We start from the raw sequence: 22,382 nt of genomic DNA, 5'->3' as shown, positions 1-22,382 counted from the left end.
TAAGGATCTAGAGCGTTAAACACGCAGAAAGCGCAGCGAAAAAATTAACTAGATTTTTTCAGAAGATTCATGCGATGGAGAAAAACATATACTAAGTTTGTTAAAAGGGAGTTATACTTTTGTTGCGTAAACACAAACTCCCGATAGTAAGGATCTCAACACGATTACGTGTTCGTGCCTCTTTAACAAGCCTTCCCTCCATCCCACGAATTCACGAAGTGGAGAAGGAAAAATCAACTAAGGTTGTGCTAGCAACCACAAGGAAGATTTCGGCCTAAGAGGAAGGAGAATAAGAGGAGGAAGAAAACAAGTTTTTTTACCAAATGAATCAAAACCCCCTTTTGTATTCATTTACCAATGAGTCTTAATTGGTGTTAATTCTCCATTAATCCAAGTAAGACCTCTATTAATCCAATTAAGTCTTGTTCTTTTCCTCTTTCTTGGTGAATTCGAGTTCACCCAGTGTGTCCAACTGATTGATCCTCATCAATATGAATTGACTCCATGAGTCTAATTCAAATTGGACTCAATCCAATAGCTGGATCCAATTGAGTCTAACCCAATGAGTCTAATTCGGATTAGACTTAATCCAATGATCCATCATATGAACCCATCTCCAAATCAAACTTGTCCTTTGTGTGTGATCCAATAGGTTCTCGTAACATTGACAATGTCTTTAAAACCATTTTAGATACATAAGCAATGAGTGACATCTAGCAATGCATCATTGCTACCCAAGTGGCGAGATCGAGATCCGACTTAACCTTTCCGTGTCTATTATCTTGTATGACTCAGTCCTTCTATCCTTGTTATCTAGATTGATCAATGAGGAATAGACCGTGCCATCCTCTTATTAATCATTATGTTTCTTAATCTCTAAGTAAATACATTCAATCAAATAAGTTCAATATCGCATATTGAGCTTATTTGAGCATGACCATGCATTCTTGTGTCCTATTAATTAAGGGGCGCACAACTTCCGTTATATAGAAGGGATAGATCTCATTTACATCACTCATATCCTTCCGCATAACTTATTGCATACCCAATAATCGACTTTATAGTTCACCTCATAGTATAAAATACCGAGCCGTTCCGCTCGATACGTACGGTTTTTACCGTTTCGACGGGGGACCGACATCGGCACTAGACCAGTACAGCAATCGCGCTGCCTCATCGCCTCGCCAAAGAAGTGTGCTCGCCGCCTCGTCTTCGGTAGAGAATAAGTGTGCTCGCCGCCTCGTTGCCTCGTCTTCGGTAGAGAAGAAGCATGCTCGCCGCCTCGTCGCCTCATCTTCGGTAGAGAAGCGTGCTCACTGCCTCGTCTTCGGTAGAGAAGAAGTGTTGCGATTGGAATCGTGAGGAGAGGAGTCTCGACGGCGGAATCGGGGAGAATCGCGATTGTGAAGAATAGGGTTTTATAAAAAAAGTATAAACAATATACCGTTTTTAATTAAAACCTTATATTTAAATAAAATATATATTTATATGTTATAACTTATTAATGTTACTGTTATAATCATTGTTATATTAATTTTTTATAAAATATATTATTTATATATATATACAAATATATCATTATTATTTTATATATATATATTATATAAATCAATAATTAATTAAATAAATTCTTAATTAACTAATATAATTATAATATATAAATTTAAAATATTTATAAAAAAATGCAAATATTTAAATTTTAAATTCATATTTGTAGTTTAATAAAAATCAAATTAAAATGATATGCATAAATATGTAATATATTATTTAAAATATATACAATTTGCAATTAATTATTATATAAATTATAATTAACTAATATAATTATGATGTATAAATTTATATTTTAATTGAAAATTTTGAATTCATATTTATAATTTATTGAAAATTAAATCTTAAATTAATTTTATAATTAAAATAGTTTAAAATTTTTAAAAAATATTTGAAATTTTAAAATAATTTTAAAAATGTGTAAATAATTCAAAAATTAAAATAAATTTAATGTTTGAATGTAATATAATCATGGTAAGCTTCCGAGATTAAATCTTAAGAAATAATCTTGACAGTTGTCCAGTGACCTTCACCTGGTATCTTGTCCAGTGACCGTCACCTGGTATCTGCTCGTCATGCTTAACGCATACGAGATCAGGGCAAGTACAAAACATAACGTACATGATAGATCCTATAACAGATGCATAAGAAATCTGATCCATGCGATCCCTTTCTTCCTTAGAAGAGGGGCATTGAGCTTTCGAAAGGCTCACACCATGGATATTGGCATGAATCCTTTCTTGGAATTCTGCATGACAAAATAATTAAGCACCTTGTCAATATTTATACTCTGACTTAAATCAAGCAATCTCTTAGATCTATCTCTATAGATCTTGATGCCTAAAATGTTGGCTGCTTTACCTAAGTCTTTCATTGAGAACTAATTCCCAAGCCAAGTCTTCATATACTGTAGTGTAGGGATATCATTTTTAATGAGAAGTATGTCATCTACATACAATATGAGAAAGATGACTGCGCTCATACTAACCTTCTTATAGACACAAGGTTCATCTTCATTTTTTTGAAACCAAACGGTTTGATTGCATCATCGAATTAAAGATTCCAGCTTCTAGAAGGTTGCTTTAATTCATAAATGGACCTTTGCAACTTATATACCTTTCCTGCATCCTTTGGATCTACAAAATCATTAGGTTGTGTCATGTACACATCCTTGAGTAGATTTTCATTTAGAAATATAGTTTTAACATTTATCTGCTAGACCTCATAATCATGGTAAGCTGCAATAGTAAACATGATTCGAATAGACTTGAGCATCGCAACTGGTAAAAAGATTTCATCATAGTCTATTCCATGGATCTGCTTAAATCCTTAGCTACCAATCACCCCTTATGAGTATGCATATGACCATTCATGTCAGTTTTCTTCTTAAATACCCACTTACATCCAATGAGTTTGATCCCTTCAGGTGGATCAACCAAAGTCCAAACGTGGTTAGTGTACATAGATTTCATTTTGGATCTTATGACCTCTTGTCATTTCTCAGAATATGGACTCATTACAGCTTCTTGATAGGATATAGGCTCATTAAAACCAACAAGCACTATATCACTGTGATCAGATAAGAGAAAAGAATATCGACGACAGGTCCTATCAGATTTGTGTAGAGCTTGCTCTACTTGAACAGGTTGTTGCTCCTCAACTTCTTACGGTGTATCAAATTGATCATGATTCACAACATCTTGAGGTACCTGTTAAATTTCCATTAAGGCCTCAGTGCTAGTCTTTGTATATTGAATTTCTTCAAGATCGACTTTACTCCCACTAGCTCTTCTAAAATATAAAATATTTTTCTAGAAAAATACCATTTTTAGCAACAAACACTTTGCCTTGTATGAGATTATAAAAATAATATTCCTTTATTTTCTTAGGATATCCTACAAAATAACACTTATCAGATTTGGGTCCTAGTTTATCTGAAACTTGACGTCGAATGTAATATTCACAACCCTAAATCTTCATAAAAGATATCTTAGGACTCTAACCTGTCCATATCGTATATGGTGTCTTATGACTGCGCTAGATGGAACACGGTTGTGTGAAAGCAGCTGTCACTAGAGCATATCACTAGAAAGTAGGAAGATCTGTATGACTCATCATTGATCATATCATATGTACCATATTTAATAAAGTATTATTTCTTCTTTCTGATACACCATTCCACCGTGGTGTTCCAAGTACTTAAAAATATTCTTGACCATGGTCACTTTCATCTAGATTTGACTGGTATTTGCTCATCATGCTTAATGCATATAAGACATTTGGGCGAGTACAAAGTATGACGTACATGATAGACCCTATAGCAGATGCATAAGAAATCTGATCCATGCGGTCCCTTTCCTTAGAAGAGGGGCATTGAGTCTTTAAAAAACTCACATCATGTGACATTAACAGAAATCCCTTTTTGGAATTCTGCATGGCGAAACGATTAAGCGCCTTGTCAATATATGCACTCTGACTTAGATCAAGCAATCTCTTAGATCTATCTCTATATATCTTGATATCTAAAATGTAGGCTGCTTCACCTAAGTCCTTCATTGAGAAATAATTCTCAAGCCAAGTCCTTTATGAGAAGTATGCCATCAATATACAATATAAGAAAGGTGATTGTGCTCTCATTAACCCTCTTGTAGACACAAGGTTCATCTTCATTCTTGATGAAACCAAACGCTTTGATTGCATCATTGAATCGAAGATTCTAGCTTCTAGAAGCTTTCTTTAATCCATAAATGGATCTTTGCAACTTACGTACCTTTCCCGTATACTTTGGATCTACAAAACTCTCAGGTTGTGTCATGTACGCATCTCCAAGTAGATTATATTAATAAATGCAGTTTTGACATCCATTTGCCATATCTCATAATCGTAATAAACTGCAATAGCAAGCATGCTTCGAATAGACTTAAGCATCACAATTGGTGAAAAAGTTTCATCATAGTCTATATCATGAATCTGTTTGAATCCTTTAGCCACCAATCTACCTTTATAGGTATGCATATGACCATCCATATTAGTCTTCACTTTGAAGATCCACTTACACCCAATGGGCTTCATCCCTTCGGATGGATCAACTAAAGTCCATACTTGGTTAGTGTACATGAATTCCATTTTGGATCTCATGGTCTCTAGCCATTTTTCAAAATCTTGCCTTGTACAACTTTTTGATAAGATGTAGGTTCATTGAGACCAACAAGCACTACATCACCGTGGTCAGACAAGAGAAAAAAATATCTCTCAGGTCGACGACGGATCCTATTAGATCTGAGCTTGTTTTACTTGAACGGGTTATTGCTCCACAACTTCTTGCGGTATAACAAAATCATGATTCACAATATCTTGTGGTACTTGTTCAATTTCCATCAAAGTTTCGGTGTTAGTTTGTATATCTTGAATTTCTTCAAGATCGGCTTTACTCCCGCTAGTTCTTCTAGAAATAAATTTCCTTTCTAGAAAGATACCATTTATGGCAACAAACACTTTGCCTTGTGTGGGATTATAAAAGCAATATCCCTTTGTTTCCTTAAGATATCCTACAAAATAACACTTATTTGATTTATGTCCTAGTTTATTTGAGACTTGTCGTCAAACGTAAGTCTCACATCCCCAAATCTTTATGAAAGATATCTTGGAACTCTTCCCAGTCTATATCATATATGGTGTCTTTATGACGACCTTAGATGGAACGTGGTTAAGTGTGAAAGCGGCCATCTCTAAAGCATGTCCCCATAAAAAAGTAAGAAGATCTGTTTGACTCATCATCGATTGTATCATATCTAATAAAGTATGATTCCTCTTTTCTGATTCACCATTCCACTGTGGTATTCCAGGTGGAGTAAGTTGAGATACAATTTCGCACTCAATGAAATGGCCATGAAACTCTTGGCTAAGGTATTCCCTAGCTCGATCTGATCAAAGCATCTTAATACGCTTTTCAAGTTGATTTTGTACTTCATTATTGAATTCTTTGAACTTTTAAAGGACTTAGACTTGTGTTTCATAAGATACATATAGCCATATCTACTGAAATCATCAGTAAAAGTAATAAAATATTGACAACCTATGAGTCCTAATAAATCATTAGCTCTTTCAATGTGCCCACTAAAAGGAGTCTTAGCCATCTTACCTTGAAGACAAGATTTGCATGCCTCGTTCAAAATCAAATAAGTCCAAAAGTCCATCCTTATGGAGTTAGGATATGCGACTCTCATTTATATAATCCAAACGACAATGTCAGAGATATGTTTGGTTTAAATCATTAGATTTGAACCATTTTGTATTAATGTTATAGATTGAGTTTTCAAAGTCTAGAACATAGAGTCCATTCAAAAGATGTACATTACAATATGACATTTCATTGAAATAAACAGAACAACATTTGTCTTTTATTATAAATGAGAATCCTTTCTTGTCCAAATAAGAAACAGAGATAATGTTCTTAGTTAAGGCAGACACATAATATCATTCTTCTAGTTCTAAAATAAGCCTAGTGGACAAAGATAAGGAATATGTTCCTACGGCTATAGTAGCAACTCTTGCGTCATTGCTTACTCGTAGGTCCACTTCGCCCTTTGTCAATGATCTACTATTTCTCACCCTGCACATTAGTATAAATGTGAGATGCACACCCGGTATCTAATACCAATGAAGAAGAAATAGATAAATTGACTTCTATAACATATATACTTGAGGCAGAAGTCTCACTTCTCTTCCTTTTGACTTCCTTTAGGTACAGTTTGCAGTTCTTCTAGTATTCGGTCTCACCGCAATGGAAGCAAGTTCCTTCCTTAGCAACCTCACCTTTGGGTTTCAATGCATGAGACTTGCCTTTTCCTTTGGCTTGGGTTTTACCCTTACCTTTGGGCTTCCATTTACCTTTGTCCTTTGACACCATCAAAATGGTACTAGGTTTGCCTTTGTAAGGTTGAGTTCAGTAGTTCTCAACATGCTCAACATCTCATGCAATAGTTTGTTAATTTCATTCATATTATAGTTCATGACAAATTGGCTGGCAACGATTGTAGAATAAGGTCAGTGGTCAATTTTTTACCATGAAAATCCCAATCTTTGTAGGTTGTCTACATTTCCAATCATTTTGAGCACATAAGGCCCTACGGGACTTCCTTCTTACATCGTGCATTGAAATAGAGCCTTAGAGATCTCAAATCTCCCATGCCTTGCCTATCCTTGATATAGTTTTCTAAGATGTTCAACCATATCATAAGCTTCTATGTTCTCATGTTGCTTTTGAAGCTCAGAGTTCATGGTGGCAAGCATAAGGCATGATACATCCAATGCATCATCTTAATGCTTCTTATAAGCATCCTTATCAGCTCTAGTGACAGTAGTGGGGGGTGTTTTTCAGAAATGGGTTGCTCTAGGACGTGTAATTTCTTTTCTTTCTTGAGAAATATTCTCAAGTTTTTATACTAGTATAGGAAATTAGCTTCATTGAACTTATCCTTACCAAGGATAGATCACAGAGAGAGTATTTGATGTACTAGATGACATAGTGATCTACAACAATAAAATGTAGAAATAAGTATCGTATTCAGATCATTTAATTGAGTCTTTAATTAAATGATTCTCCTACTGAATTATAAAGCTCGGTGGGAGCAAGTCATGGATGTGGTTTTACCTACACTACTAGCTCCAAATTCAATTGCGATGGCATGCATTTGGGACAAGGTCCATATTTTATCTCATCTTGCGTTACCTTTGGCTAATCGCCCAAGACTCCTATAATGTTGTTTGCAACTTGTACCAATTACATCAAATGTAACTCTTGTATAGCTAGATGAACAATATTGTTTGTTCATTTTTCCAACATGTGGGATGTCTCTCTAAGTTCTCAATCTAACTGAGGTAACCTAGTTAAGTCACACCCAAAGTTTAATGGATAATACAATTGTCATGTCGCACTCCACCAAGATAAATCGAGTCAATTTGTTTTGGCAAAACTTGACTACAATTTATCGAGGTAGTAGTGAGTACCAAACTTTGATAGACATATGAAAAAGACCTAATTATGATTAAACTGCACATGCATCGCATACATTCATGGTATATCATGACATACATCAACATATACGCTAAAATAAAATGTGACATGGTTATGACCCCATTAACTATGATCTTCTCAAACCAATGAGAAGAACGAAAGGTCAACTTAGGTAAAAGCATCTTCTCCAAGTGCTTTCTTTGTCGTCATGTGTTGTTGTCCTTCTCCATTTTTCACCATCGTCTAGTAGACTAGTTCTTTTCTAATTTGTACATTACAAAATTTAAAAAAACCTCGAGTTACATTCGAGGGTAGTCTAAATTTACAACAAGAATGAAAAAGAAGAGAGGCACAACACGCAGGTCGTATTATGAATTACAACATACATACATCCAATCACATCGGGGTTAAGAGTCATAATCATGCACCATGTCATATAACATTCACAATATCTTTATAACATAAAATCTATTATGATTTTAACAAAGAATTATGCACCGCAACGCCACGGCAACACCTCCGAAGCAAAATTCTTTTGCATACTCATTGTATGAGTTCTGCCATGCGAGATCTTGCTCCACAAAACTAAACGTTCCCCAAAATGAAGACTAATAATCATGTAAATCATAGTAAACATCTCATACAATTTCTATATCACTTATAAAAAATCTAACTACAACTTAGTGTATACCTTCGCAATTGGCTCTGATACCACTGTAAGGATCTAGAGCGCTAAATACACAAAAAAAACAACAGAAAAAACTAACTAGATCCTTTTAGAAGATCCATACAAAGGAGAAAAATATATACTAAGTTTGTTAAAAGGGAGTTATACCTTTATTGCGTAAACACAAAACTTTCGACAGCAAGGATCTCAGCATGATCATGTGTCCGTGTCTCTTTCGGTATCCACACGAACAAGCCTTCCATCTGTCTCATGAACTCACAAAGTGGAGAAGGAAAAATCAACTAAGGTGATGTTAGCAACCACAAGGAAGATTTCGGCCAATGAGGAAGAAGGAGAAGAAGAGGAGGAAGAACACAAGTTTTTTTACCAAATGAATCAAAACCCCATTTTGTATTCATTCACCAATGAGTCTTAATTGACATTAATTGCCTTCATTGGCATTAATTCTCCATTAATCCAATTAAGTCCTCTATTAATCCAATTAAGTCTTGATCTTTCCTCTTCCTAGGTGAATTTGAGTTCACCCAATGAGCCTAACTCATTGATCCTCATTAATCTGAATTGACTCCATGAGTCTAATTCAAATTGAACTAAATCCAATAGTTGGATTCAATTGAGTCTAACTTAATGAGTCTAATTTGGATTAGACTTAATCCAATGATCCATCATATGAACCCATCTCCAAATTAAACTTGTCCTTTGTGTGTGACCTAATAGATTTACATAACGTTGGCAATGTCTCTAAAACAATTTTAGATACATAAGCAATGAATGACATCTAGCAATACATCATTGCTACCTAAGTGGCGAGAATATCGAGATCCAACTTAACCTTTCCGTGTCTATTATCTTGTATGACTCAGTTCTTCTATCCTTGATATCTAGATTGATCAATGAGGTATAGACCGTGTCATCCTCTTATCAATCATTGTGTTTCGTGATCTCTAAGTAGACACACTCAATCAAATAAGCTCAATATCGTATATTGATTCAATTAAGCATGTCCTACTAATCAAGGGACGCACAACTTCCATCGTATGGAAGGGATAGATTTCATCTACATTACTCACGTTCCTCCGTATAATTTATTGTATACCCAGTAATTGATTTTATAGTCCATCCTGTTATAGGTGACGTTTGCCGTTATTAAAGTACACAACTCTTATGTAGGGAACCACAGTGACTTCAGGTCTAAGGACTATTCATACTAATAGTCACTATAAAAATATTTATGATACTCATATAACGATCCATGAAACATCTTATATCTCATAGCAGGTCATAGTCTCTAATATATACCTATGTGTCAATATAATATCTCATATTCATGACTTGTGGGATTAAGTCATCAATTTACTTATATGCTAGTCTCAATGCATTTATATTAATGCTTGATTAGGAATAGTTAAGAGTAGTGTTCTATATATATGATATATCTACAATACCCCGCATTCAATTCAACCAATTAATATGTTGTAGATTAAAACCTACTACCCTAGGACGTTCTTACACTTATTTATTCGACACTGAACTGAAGTAAATATAATAACCAACTTTGCCTTTTTATTAATTAATGAAATATGATACGCGCCCTTATTAATCATCTCATAATTGGTACTAGGGTTAATACTAATATTTAATGCATGACATTTTCAATTTTTTTTCTTAATATTTGTGAGTTCGTTGTGTGAATAATTCTCTTACATGCCACATCAATTTCATCTCAAATCTCTAATTAAGTCTCGGGTTTGATTTTGGTGCTGCATCAAGTTGTGATCATTGAAGGGGAGCCTTGGCGCGATGGTAAAGTTATTGCCATGTGACCAAAAGGTCACAGGTTCGAATCCTGGAAACAATCTCTTACAAAAAAACAGGGTAAGGCTGCATACAATGGATCCTTACTTGGGACCCGCATGACGGGAGCTTCATGCATCGGACTGCCCTTTATCAAGTTGTGATCATTAAAATTCTTTTATGTTTGTTGAATCTGCTGGTGACAATTGCATTCTTATTTGCACCCATCGAACAGCATGTACGGAAATAAAACTGCAGACATCTTGTACAACAATAAAATAGCAGACATACACATCTGTTCACAGAAATAAACAGCTGTGTATCTAGAGTAGGAAATCCCTTTGATTAAGGGGTTTAGTTAGAAAGATATAATTAGATATAATTAGTTTCCTATTCTCTCTTCTTATTTTTTATTTTTATCTATTATAATTTTTTATATAACACTAGGTGTTCCCATCCGGATATAGATGTATTTTTTCCACATCAATTCTTTCTTTTCACATGGTATCAGAGATTTAAGCCTTGATTGCTAATGCACTTTTTCCTCTACTTTTTCATCATGGTCAATTTTCAAACAACCGTTTTTAGCAATCCCAGCAAATCTATTGTGTCTGAAGACTACTGCAGTTCAGTGTAGAAAATTGGTGATTTACAAAAGTATTCGGGCCTTCAATAGACTCAACGGGAAGAACTACTTGAAATGGTCTCAGGTTTGTGTGTACCTCAAGGGTAAAGGGAAACTTAGCCATATCCTTGGGGCGGAACCGGCCACGACTGATTTAGCTTTTGAGGCATGGGATGAAGCTATGATTATGTCTTCGTTATGGGATTCCATGGAACCATCCATCAACGACACATGTATGTTTCTCACTACTGCTAACCAAATTTGGGATTGCATTACCCGCACTTACTCAAAGGCCTGTAATGCTACCCAAGTTTATGAACTTAAGGTCAAAGCAGGTGCTGCTAAGTAGGGAGATAAAGCAGTCACTGAATATGCCACAGTTGTTTGCGAATTGGCAAAACATTCTCGTGTTCCCTTTCCTATTAACAATAAAAGAAGTTATACTCCCTTCATTTAATTCATAGTGACATATGAGTCCTTTTAATATTTCCAATATTTTTTAGACTCGATGGTTTGTCTCCTTAATTGATGATTGCACTCGAGTTACATGACTATTTCTCCTCAAACAAAAATTTATTGTCAGCATTATTATTCCTAATTTTTGCTCAATAATTCAAAATTAATTTGGAGTGAAAATCAAGTGTTAAGAATGATAATGCTAGAGATTACTTCAACCAAATCTTGTCCTCCTATTTTCAATCCCAGGGGATTATTCATGGTTTATCTTGTGTTGATACACCCTAACAGAATGGAATAGTAGAAAAAAATGGACATTTACTCAACATTACTCGTGCCATTCTCTTCCACAACAATGTCCCTAAATCTTATTGGAGAGAGGTTGTTCTTAATTCCACATACATGATAAATAGACTTCCCTCACGTGTCGTAGACAACAAGAGTCCCATGCAACTCCTTTATAATTTCTATCCTCATTTTCGAACAACAAATGAACTTACTCCTAAGATTTTTTTGGTGCACTGCCTTTGTCCATATCCATGGTTCACAACGAGGTAAACTAGTTGTGCCATCAAATGTGTCTTCCTCGGATACTCATCCACTCAAAAAGGATACAAGTGTTACCATCCTTCATCTCAAAATTTTTACATCTCGGTTGATGTTACCTTCTTTGAACATACCCTATTCTTCTCCAAGTCCTTAGGGAGAGATTTCAGTGAAAGAAAATAGTACTTGTGAGTCATTTGAACCCATTAATGTTCTTGATCTTCTTCCTACCTAGGTCTGTATTGAGGCACCTCCATCTTCCTTTCCCGCTAGTATTTCTCGTGATACTCCAAGTCTCAAGTGTATTCAAGGAGAAAGGTTGCTCCAGAAGTGATACAAGTCCAAGAACCTTAACCACAAACCTCCGACCTTGATTCGAGGATTATGGTAAGATCTGACGCGCTTTTTCAAATCACTGAATCATCCATTGACTTAACAGATAGTCTTGACCTTCCCATTGCTTTAGAAAGGATACTAGAGAATGCACCAAACACTCTCTTTATCCTTTATTTCTTCACTATGTTTCTCTTAAACATCTCTCACCCGCCCATAAAAAATTCATTGCAAGTCTAAATACCATGACTATTCCCAAGTTTATTTTCGAGGCATTATCAAAAGGGGAATGGAGGGATGCCATGAGAGAGGAAATGAATGCATTAGAAAATGTTAGGGGATACCATCAAAGTCTCATATTGAAAATATATGGAAAAGATTATGGGTTAGCCTTTTGGGTAGAGTACAAAAACAAAGTCATAAGGGCTTAGGCCCAAAGTGGACAATATCATGTCATTGTAGAGATATGTGTATATCCTTTGGACACAACACATGGTATCAGAGCCATGGTCCAGACCAGATGCCATGTGGGGTAGCCTTGAACGAAGTTGTGGGGACGGTCGGAGCAGGTTAGGGTGATCGGATGCTCGCAGGGAGGTCAAGAGCAAGTCAGGGTGACCGGATGTTTGTGGGAGGCCGATGCAGGTCAAGAGTGACCGGATGTGCATGCTTGCGGGGAGGTCCGGAGTAGGCCAGAGTGACCGGATGCTCACGGGGAGGTCCGGAGCAGGTCAAGGAGGTCCGGAGTAGTTCAAGAGTGATCGGATGCTCTCGGGAGGCCCGAAACTGATCAGGGTGATCGAATGCTTGCGGGAAGACTCGGAGTAGGTCAGGATGATCAAATGCTTGCGGGGAAAGATATGGAAAAGATCAAGGGTTTAAAAGGATGGAAGATATTTTCATTAGAATGAGACCTTTTTGGTAGAGTCAAAAAACAAAGCCATGAGGGTTAAGTCCAAAGTGGATAATATAATGTTATTGTGAAGATATGTGTATATCCGTTAGACACAACAGAAAACAATAAGACATGGGAGGTTGTTGATAAGCCAAAGGGGAAGAACATTGTTTATTGCAAATGAATTTTCACATTGAAATACAAAGCAGATGGATCCTTTGAGAGATATAAAGGTAGGTTGGTGGCAAAAGGTTATTATACTTACACTTATGGGTAGATTATCCGGAGACCTTCTGTTGCAAAAATAAATACTATCAGAGTTTTACTATCTTTGGCTGCACACTTCAATTGACAACTTCTACAGTATAATGTAATGCATTTCTTTATGGAGATTTAGATGAAATTTATAGGAACCTTCCACCAAGATTTGCAGGGGATACTGATAACAAAGTATGTAAATTGTGGAAGACTCTTTATGGTCTCCTAGGGCATGGTTTGGAAGATTTGCAAAAGTCATGAAGAAGTCTGGGTATAATCAAACCAAGGGGATCATACTCTTTTCATTAAGCACTCAACTGCAGAGAAGGTGACAACTCTTCTAGTCTATGTAGATTATATTATTGTAACCAGAAATGATGAAAAGGAAAAACATGATCTAAAGCAAAAATTGACAGAGGAGTTTGAAATAAAAGAACTGGGCAAACTAAAGTACTTCCTTGGTATTGAGGTAGCATACTCTTACAAAAGGAATTTTTATTTCTCAACAAAAGTATGTGACTGATCTATTAGCCGAAACAAAGAAGATTGGATGTAAATCGATCTATAGTCCAATGGATCCTATCACAAGATAGGAGAAGCTAAGGAAGAACCCACGGTTGACAAAAGGATATATCAGAGATTGGTTGGTAGACACATCTTGCTCACACTCATCTAGACATTACATATGCTGTGAGTGTCATTAGTCAATTCATGCATGATCCAAGAGAATCTTACCTTCAAGATGCTTACAGAGTATTACATTACTTGAAAGATAGTCTGGGAAATGAAATTTTGTTTAAGAAAAATGAGATGCTAGCTTTAGAAGTCTATACAGATCCAGACTATATAGGATCTCTAGTGGATAGAAGATCAACTATACGATTTTGTACTTTCCTTGGTCGTAATATGGTGACATGGAGAAGCAAAAAGTAAAATGTGGTGGTAGAAGCAGAATTTAGGGAGCTCAAGGATTATGTGAATTACTTTGGTTGAAGATTATTATGGATGATTTGAAAATCAAATGGGAATGCCCCATTGAATTCTATTGTGACAATTAGTCAGCTATCAGTATTGCTCATAATCCTGTTCAACATAATAGGACTAAGCATATGAAATTGATAGACATTCCATAAAGGAAAAATTGGAGGAAGGATTAGTGTGTATGTCATATGTCCCTTTAGAACTACAATTCGCTGATGTGTTAATAAAGGGATTGAACAGTTATGGATTTCATGAATTTATAATCAAGCTGGGAATGAAAAATATCTATTACTCAGCTTGAGGGGGAGTGTCGAACAGCATGTACAACAATAAAATAGTAAAAATACGTAGTTGTTCACAGAAATAAATAGCTGTGTATCTAGAGTAGGAAATCCCTTGATTAAGGGGTTTAGTTAGAAAGATATAATTAGGAATAATTAGTTTCCTATTCTCTCCTTATTTCCTATTTTTATCTATTGTAATTTTATATGTAACACTGGTTGTTCCCATCCGGACATAGATGCATTTTTTCCACATCAATTCTTTCTTTTCACGGCAGCTACACTAACCTATTTCTCATGTGCTAGCAACCATGTGAGAAGGTCACTGACAAGTGATGAAACTTGCTATAATGTTAATTGACCCCTCACAAACCCCCCTCGCACTTCAAGACAGACTAAGAGTTTCAGAGCTAGTTCAAGACATTTTACAAGTATAATAGTGAAAAAGGAAAGGGAAAGACAAAGTCACTTTTCTATTCAATCAATTGATCAAAACACAAGACATGACAATTTCAAAATCAAATAAGCTCAGTTTGTGCCTTTATGAATTCATCCTTGTGCTTATCTTTTCACATTTTATGGCTATTGTAGAGATTAGCACATAATCCTTGCCCCATGATCAATCTATACATTTTCTTATGCATCAAAAAGGACTAACAAGAAAGAAAATAAAGTCAAGTCTCAATTTCTCAAACAATAGGAGAAACAAAATAAAGTAATTTCTCATGTGTTAGAAGGGACGGCCAAGCAAGAAGATACTAAAGACATTATGATCGAGACTGATACAATGACATTGTTATTTGTTATTCATTGGAAATGACCCCCTAATTAAAGATGCCGAGTTGAGTTTTCTTGTTTAGTGATGAATATGCAAACTAGGAAATTCAGTTTTAAAAGTTTTAGATGTTAGTACGGACTTTTTGGGTCAGGTTCATCCTACTTGGAATAATGCTTGGTACTATGGTTAAGAATGGCTATATGATCGCCTTAGCAGATAAAAGGGACCACATAGTGGTTACATATGACTTCAGATGCATGCAATTTTTGTGTAGTCGGAAGAAAGTTGGACCATTTGAACCAATAAAAACTTAACCAATCTGGTATAAAATTCTAAGCTACCATGGACAATAGCTTCTGACTTGTAATTGTTAAATAGTTTTGTAAATGTTAAACACTTAATATATTAATTTAAGCAATATTACACATATACAATCTATTTTACATTGTTGATTTATATTGATTATCATATGATTTATATATATTATTTTCTATGTGTTGAAATATGAATTGGATATGCCAATAAATATCTTTATTTTCATATGTTAGGTATTTTTATCATTATAAATGATTTTAAATATTCTTTATGTTGACCACATATTCCTTCAAATTTTGGATATGCATTATGCAGTTGGTCTAGCTATATATTGTCTATCATTTGTCATTTGGATTTGGAATTTTTTAAGATACTCTCTTGGTTATTGTTTATAAGAATGCTAATGTTATTCGCAGACTATGTTACTCATACTCATATTGGCGGTTAAGAAATATAAATATTAATGCATATACTATGTAGTATATAATGTAAATAATATTATAAAGTAAATATAATGGTATATAATTTTTGTAGATATAAAGAGTATAGTTTAATGTTTAGGGTGTATTTATATATTATTTCAATATGCCATAGTTCCAGGGGAATTTTGAAAAATTCTAAAAATTAAAGAGGTGAGGGTTTGAAATATTCCCCAATTTAACCTAATCAACTAATGCAACACATTCCTTCTATACAAGCCTTCTATTTTTCCTATCCCCTCGAACGTCTGCCCTTGCCCTCTCTTACTCGCTCAACATGAGCAATTGTGTTTTCTTCCTATTCCTTTCCCAATGACGAGAGCAAAGCACCTCCTCACGGGATTGTTGAATCTTTCCTTTCTCCTTATGGGTGATGTCGTTAAACTCCCTTACCTTCTCATGTGATTTGGGCAACTTGTGAAGTGTTAGATGTGCTTCCTTGGTCTCTTTCTTCCTTTGCTCTCACAGGCAAATTTGGTGGCTCTAACTCTCGTTTAATACCCATACTTGTATCAAGTCAGTCAACACAAGAATAGGTGAATTTGTTGAGTCCAAGTAATAGAGTTCACAAAGCCATGCCAATAGAACGACAAACTCATATGTTCCGAAATTAGGGTTTGGTCATTGGGATCATTGAGAATTGAATGGCTTAGCTTATACTGGATTTCGAAAGGATTGATGAAATATTTTTTTCATTGTGTATAATAAATTTGTCTATTTATTTTAGTTCATTTTTTTCTTCATTAATGTTATGATGTTTGAAAAAACAACCATGTAACTTGGACTAAATGATCCTGTAACAAATATTTAGGTGAAAATGCTTGAAGCTCTAAAAGACATTGAAATCGCTTCCAGACTGGTGGCTTTTGATAGAGATGATGATATGTCTCTCGATGAAAAATATGAGAAGCTTCAATGTGCTATTACTCCATTGTCACATGATAGTGAAGACTATCAGCTGCTCAAGAAATATCTTCTTAATACCCATGCTCCAACTCACAAGGTGTGTGTGTGTGTTTTTAATCAAAATGAACTTTTCTCAAAATGAACTTTCTTGCTTTTCGAATCCTAGTAACAACCTCTTGTAAAAAGCAGGTTAAGACTGCGTACAATAGATCTTTCCCCGGAACTCCACATGGTGGGAGCTTCACGCACCGGGCTGCTTTTTATCAAAATGAACTTTTCTTTGTATGGACATCTCACTGTTTTTGTTTGATTTCTTTTCTGTGGTTGACAGGATTGGTCCCTTGAGCTTGAAGAAATTTTTGTACTTGAAAGAGAAGGAGAGTGTGATAAGTTCGCACCATTTAAAGATATGAAAAATAAGATGCTGCTGTGGCATGGTATGCTGTTTTTTTTTTAAAAAAAAACTATCTATTAATTCATGAGCAATGTTCTTGCCAGACAAGATATTACATTTCTCAAAAATCCAAAAATGGATTTTGCCCCTAACTCCAGCCAAGTTAGCTACTATTTGTGCAGTTGAGTTATAATCTCTCTTTACATAATGATAATCATTAATAATCAATATAATAAATAGCTAAGGTTATAAGAAGTTATCAAATTAAGTATAAATATATGATAACATTCTTTGATCCTTGATTCTTAATTTGTATCAAGCCATTTAGCAATGCTAAATTTGTACATGTATATAGCAATTGTCTTTGAAATATAAATAGCTAGCAATAGGTATCTTAACATTTGAATCTTGCAATATAAATCAACCACCTGTATCTTTGTTGCTTGAAAGAAATGATCCATCGTAAGGTTGCTATAATTCATCATAATGAATTAATGCCTGTAACTGGGAATATAATTGGAGATGATTAAACTGAACCATCCTTTCCATACATTCATAGTCTTTAGTTAAGGATAAAACTCTGGTCCAAATAATTTGGGTGAAGAAGAAATAACTTATCATCACACATTCTATTTAACCATAGATGCCCAAAGGAGTCTACAATGGAAGTTAACAAGATAGTTTTAGATTATCTGTTAATGTAGCTATCCTCTAACATTCACAAAACAGAAGCCCTTGAAAAAATTGAAACTTCACTGGTGAAGAATATGATAAAACATATTGCATGTAACGAAGATAATGTTCTATAGAATCCCTCTCCATGCCACATAATAACAAAGGCTATCATAATAGTGCAGAATATTGGAAATATATTTACTGGTAGGAAGTCTTTGTCTCAGCGTTGTCCATAGGAAGAATTTTACCTTTTTCCAGCTGTTGGTAACTATCAAATCATTTCCCAACTCTTGCAAGCTTCAACATTTGAAGTAACACTATGCGTTCAATGCATGCATGGTATTCTGTTAATATTTGTCAAAGTATCTTAAATCTAGCTACTGCTAAACTTATGAATTTTCACTAGTTTAAAATAGTTTTTTCCTTGACTGATTAAATATTTCCTTGTAGAATATCATCACATACCTTTTTCAAAAACTTGGTTATTCTGTGTCACCGAATGGTGACAGCTGTGTTTTTATGTTGGCAATTTTTTTTAGCTCAAGGATAGAATGTTATATTATATCATAAACTGTTGTTGATGATTTTTTTTAGATATGTTCTGTGGCTTGGTTGTTGTCTTCTGTGAAGTAGTGGATCCCACCCACAAATCTTACATCTGTCTTATACCTTATACCATACCACAGTTGTATTCTTCACTATGGTTTATGGTTGTTACTCCCCCTTCCAACAGAAGAATTACACTATCTTTCAAAATCTGAATTTTATTGAAAGTCTTCTATCTATATGTTCTTTAGGAATTGTTGAATTTGCCCTCGGGACGTAGTGCAGATGGTGGGCGCATGACATTTCTAGCATAATGGCCAAGAGTCAATTCTTAGGAATTGACGACCTAGGGTTTACCCCACCATGTGCCTAATAGTGTACCTGCATTTACTTCCCTCCATATCCATTGGGCCGACATTAGGGGGCCGTTAAGGTAGCGGATCTACCCCTTTTTTTAGGAATTGTTGAATTTTTGTTTGTCTCGTTCATGTCTATTTGCATGCAATATGTTTCTAACTTGTTTTTTTGTTGGAACTTGGAAATGGATTTTGAGTATATATGCAACTAATTTTTGTGCAACGATAAAGTTGTTGTCGTGTGACTTAGAGGCAATGAGTTCGAGTTTCGGAAGCAGCCTTTTGCAAAGTAGGGTAAGGTTGCATGTAATAGACCCTTCTCCGAGATCCCGCATTGGCGGAAGCTTTGTGCACCGGTTTCCCTTTTATGCAAACTAATTTTTGCTCTACTTTTCATTAGTCTTGTGAGAAATTATGCAAACTAATTTTTGCTCTACTTTTCATTAGTCTTGTGAGAAATTATGATCCACCTTTGCTTTCTTATGTTGTCATCAATTTCATCTTAACCATAACTGTATATGCTTATTTAATGACAGGTTCACGTTTGACAAACTTTGTGGGAATTCTTAGCCAAGGACTGAGAGTTGCACCTCCAGAAGCTCCAGCAACTGGCTACATGGTGTTCTCTCTTTTTTTTGTTTTTCCCTTATCTTTGTGTGAATGTGGCGCGTGTGGGTGTCGTGTGTGTGTTGGCTATATGCCTATGCAGGTTCTTGTGTGTGCAACTATTCTAGTTTAGTATAGTTTAGCATAGTTGGCCATGTCGGGTTTGCTTAGGTTTCACTATTTGAACAGTGAAAGAAAACTAAAGAAGGGCTCTTGACTTATAGAATTGGTTAGACATTTGGGAGTTATTGTCTATGTAAGGGGTGTGCAACTATTCTAGTTTAGTATAGTTTAGCATAGTTGGCCATGTCGGGTTTGCTTAGGTTTCACTATTTGAACAGTGAAAGAAAACTAAAGAAGGGCTCTTGACTTATAGAATTGGTTAGACATTTGGGAGTTATTGTCTATGTAAGGGGTGGTTTGATTGAGTCCATAAATTATTTACCTTTTTCTCTATATGCAATTTTAACTTAGTTATGCCTTCGCTGCTGTCTATTAAATTGATCATTTATGTGGCTTGGGTGGTCTTTCTGATTGATGATTAGCAATAATATTTAGGGTTATGAATATGGATGGCTGTCTCTTTGAGATGTAAATATGCTAGTGTCAAGTTATATTGTGTTTGCATTTACATTTATGTTTGCCATCTTAAATTTGCAAGTACAGTGACATTTATTTTACGAGTAGTCATTTTATGAGCACCATGTAGTGATGCCTACTGCTATTTGTTATAATAGTCTCTCTGATTTTGGCAGTTTGGCAAAGGTATATACTTTGCTGACCTAGTAAGTAAGAGTGCACAATATTGCTATGTGGACAAGAATGATCCTGTAGGTTTAATGCTTCTCAGTGAAGTTGCTTTGGGAGAGATCCACGAGCTCAAGAAGGCTACGGTGATTTCCACTCTTAATTCATAGTATTTTCGTTACTGCATCAAACAAAAATAGAAGTTACCATACCGCATTAGATTTAAACCTTGAGTGAGTGATCTTTTTGATGATTTGAATTCCATTCCTGCTCTCACATGTATTCTTTTCTCTTGTAGTATATGGATAAGCCGCCAAAAGGGAAACATTCAACTAAAGGATTGGGAAAGACGGTGCCACTGCAGTCTGAGTTTGAGATGTGGAGGGATCAAGTGGTTGTGCCCTGTGGCAAGCCTGTTTCATCAACCATCCGAGCATCAGAGTTACTTTACAATGAGTACATCGTTTATAATATGGCTCAGGTTTGCTGCTGGCACTTGTTTAGATCAGCGTATTGGTCGACCTCAGTTGCAGTCTATTCTGTATATCTTGTCAATACATAGAAATAGCTTATCTGAATCAAGTATTATGACAGGTCAAGATGCAGTTTTTATTGAAAGTTCGGTTTCATCACAAAAGGTGAGAAAGCTGGGTGTGGTGTTAGTCTGATGTCAAGATACCTTACTTTGGGGGGACCTGGGGTCAAAGTGTGCTGTTCAAATTTTGGCCCTCAGTATTTGGTGCTTCAACTTGTTACAAGTATCAAGATTTTGCCACAATTCGACAGTATTTGCTACTCAATGGACTTGGTTGTAAATAAGTTGCTTGAGTTGATACCAGCATCTGTAAATATATGGCCACTTTTGCTGTAAAAATGGTCATTTACTAGTTTATTAGTATTCTCCTAGGTCCAGTTTCTTCAATGATGATGTTTTAATTTTCTTTTTAAGATTCTGAACTTATTTGTTTCTTTAGTATGTGTTTGCTTAGGAGGAACTACAGCTCATAATTGACGGCTCGATGTTTTTTGCAACGTCTGACTTTTAATTTTTACCGTCTAATATAGTTATGGTTCACGGTTTATATCATTTAAAAATATTATTATTTTTAAAAAAATATTTTAAAATTATAAATTTATATTAAAAAAATCAATGATCAGAACCGTGTCCTACGGTCGGTTGGAAATTCTTTGAGGTCGTATGTTTATATATATATAAGTTATATATTTTAATTAATTTTATATGTGTAATGATATCTTTTATATATATATGATTTTTCTTTTTACTTGCACGCCCACGAATTAAGATGGAAACTCTCTTATGTGGGTGCTCGAATCTATGTGTCGCCTATTGTGGTCATGTACGGGCTGTTAATATTCTCTCTATATACCATTTTATGATTAAATAAATTAACTTCTTGGATAAATTTATTATTGAATATATTATTAAAGTCAAATAGTTTTTATAAATTTAATATTAAGTAAATAAAATAAAATCATTAATTAATTAAGAAAGTTAAATAAGATTAATAAATTTAATGGGTTAAAAGTAGAATAATTTCGTACCATAGAAAGCTTCCTACATTAAAAAAAATTAAGATAAATAGATTTAAAAATTAACTGTATTTAGATTGAAAAATTGATTTTAATTGAGAAAAAAATAGGTTAATTAATATTAATATTACTAAATATTATTACTTAAACAAATTATAGTTAAAAAATATATTTTTTTTTAAAAAAATAATTTTTGTAATGAATTGTTAACTGTCAGTTTAAATCAACAATTAAATCAGTAGTTTAATAGTTGATTTATCGGTTCATTAGGGGTTTAATTCATAATCGGTCCAAATTAGATTGCGTACAATAGATTATTTCCGGAAGCGTCGTATTGATAGAAGTTTATGCATTAGATTATTTTTTTTAGGTAAACGTTGTTGGGAGTGTATTAAGTCATCACAAAATATCAAACTAATATAGTGTTATCACAAACACACACCTACACACATTTACAATTACTTAATACTGCATCCCCTCATTCACGCCTCACATGCGCACCATGAGGGGGGTTGACTACATGCCATGAGGGAGGTATACCACATGACAAATGTTATGCTACACACTCCATGAGCACATAATATAATGTTTTTTAAAAAAATTCT

At 34.8% G+C, this 22,382-nt stretch overlaps 1 protein-coding gene across 3 annotated transcripts in view; it reads left to right on the top strand.

Moving 5' to 3' along the window:
• Nucleotides 1–20,917, top strand: part of LOC122053851 (poly [ADP-ribose] polymerase 1-like) — a 56,300-nt gene extending 35,383 nt beyond the window's left edge. For all 3 annotated transcript variants that reach the window (XM_042615785.1, XM_042615784.1, XM_042615783.1), the window contains exons 15-20: nucleotides 16,808–16,999; nucleotides 17,234–17,339; nucleotides 19,410–19,492; nucleotides 20,235–20,372; nucleotides 20,525–20,707; nucleotides 20,821–20,917. In XM_042615785.1, the coding sequence (XP_042471719.1) occupies nucleotides 16,808–16,999; nucleotides 17,234–17,339; nucleotides 19,410–19,492; nucleotides 20,235–20,372; nucleotides 20,525–20,707; nucleotides 20,821–20,868 (750 nt within the window). In that variant the 3' untranslated portion in view covers nucleotides 20,869–20,917. The remainder of the gene's footprint in view (nucleotides 1–16,807; nucleotides 17,000–17,233; nucleotides 17,340–19,409; nucleotides 19,493–20,234; nucleotides 20,373–20,524; nucleotides 20,708–20,820) is intronic.
• The last annotated feature ends 1,465 nt before the right edge of the window (nucleotides 20,918–22,382 follow it).

Source organism: Zingiber officinale, chromosome 3A (genome assembly GCF_018446385.1).
Source record: "Zingiber officinale cultivar Zhangliang chromosome 3A, Zo_v1.1, whole genome shotgun sequence".
Taxonomy (NCBI): Eukaryota; Viridiplantae; Streptophyta; class Magnoliopsida; order Zingiberales; family Zingiberaceae; genus Zingiber; species Zingiber officinale.
Note: the sequence above shows the minus strand (reverse complement) of the source record. Positions and strands in the feature narration are given on the sequence as shown.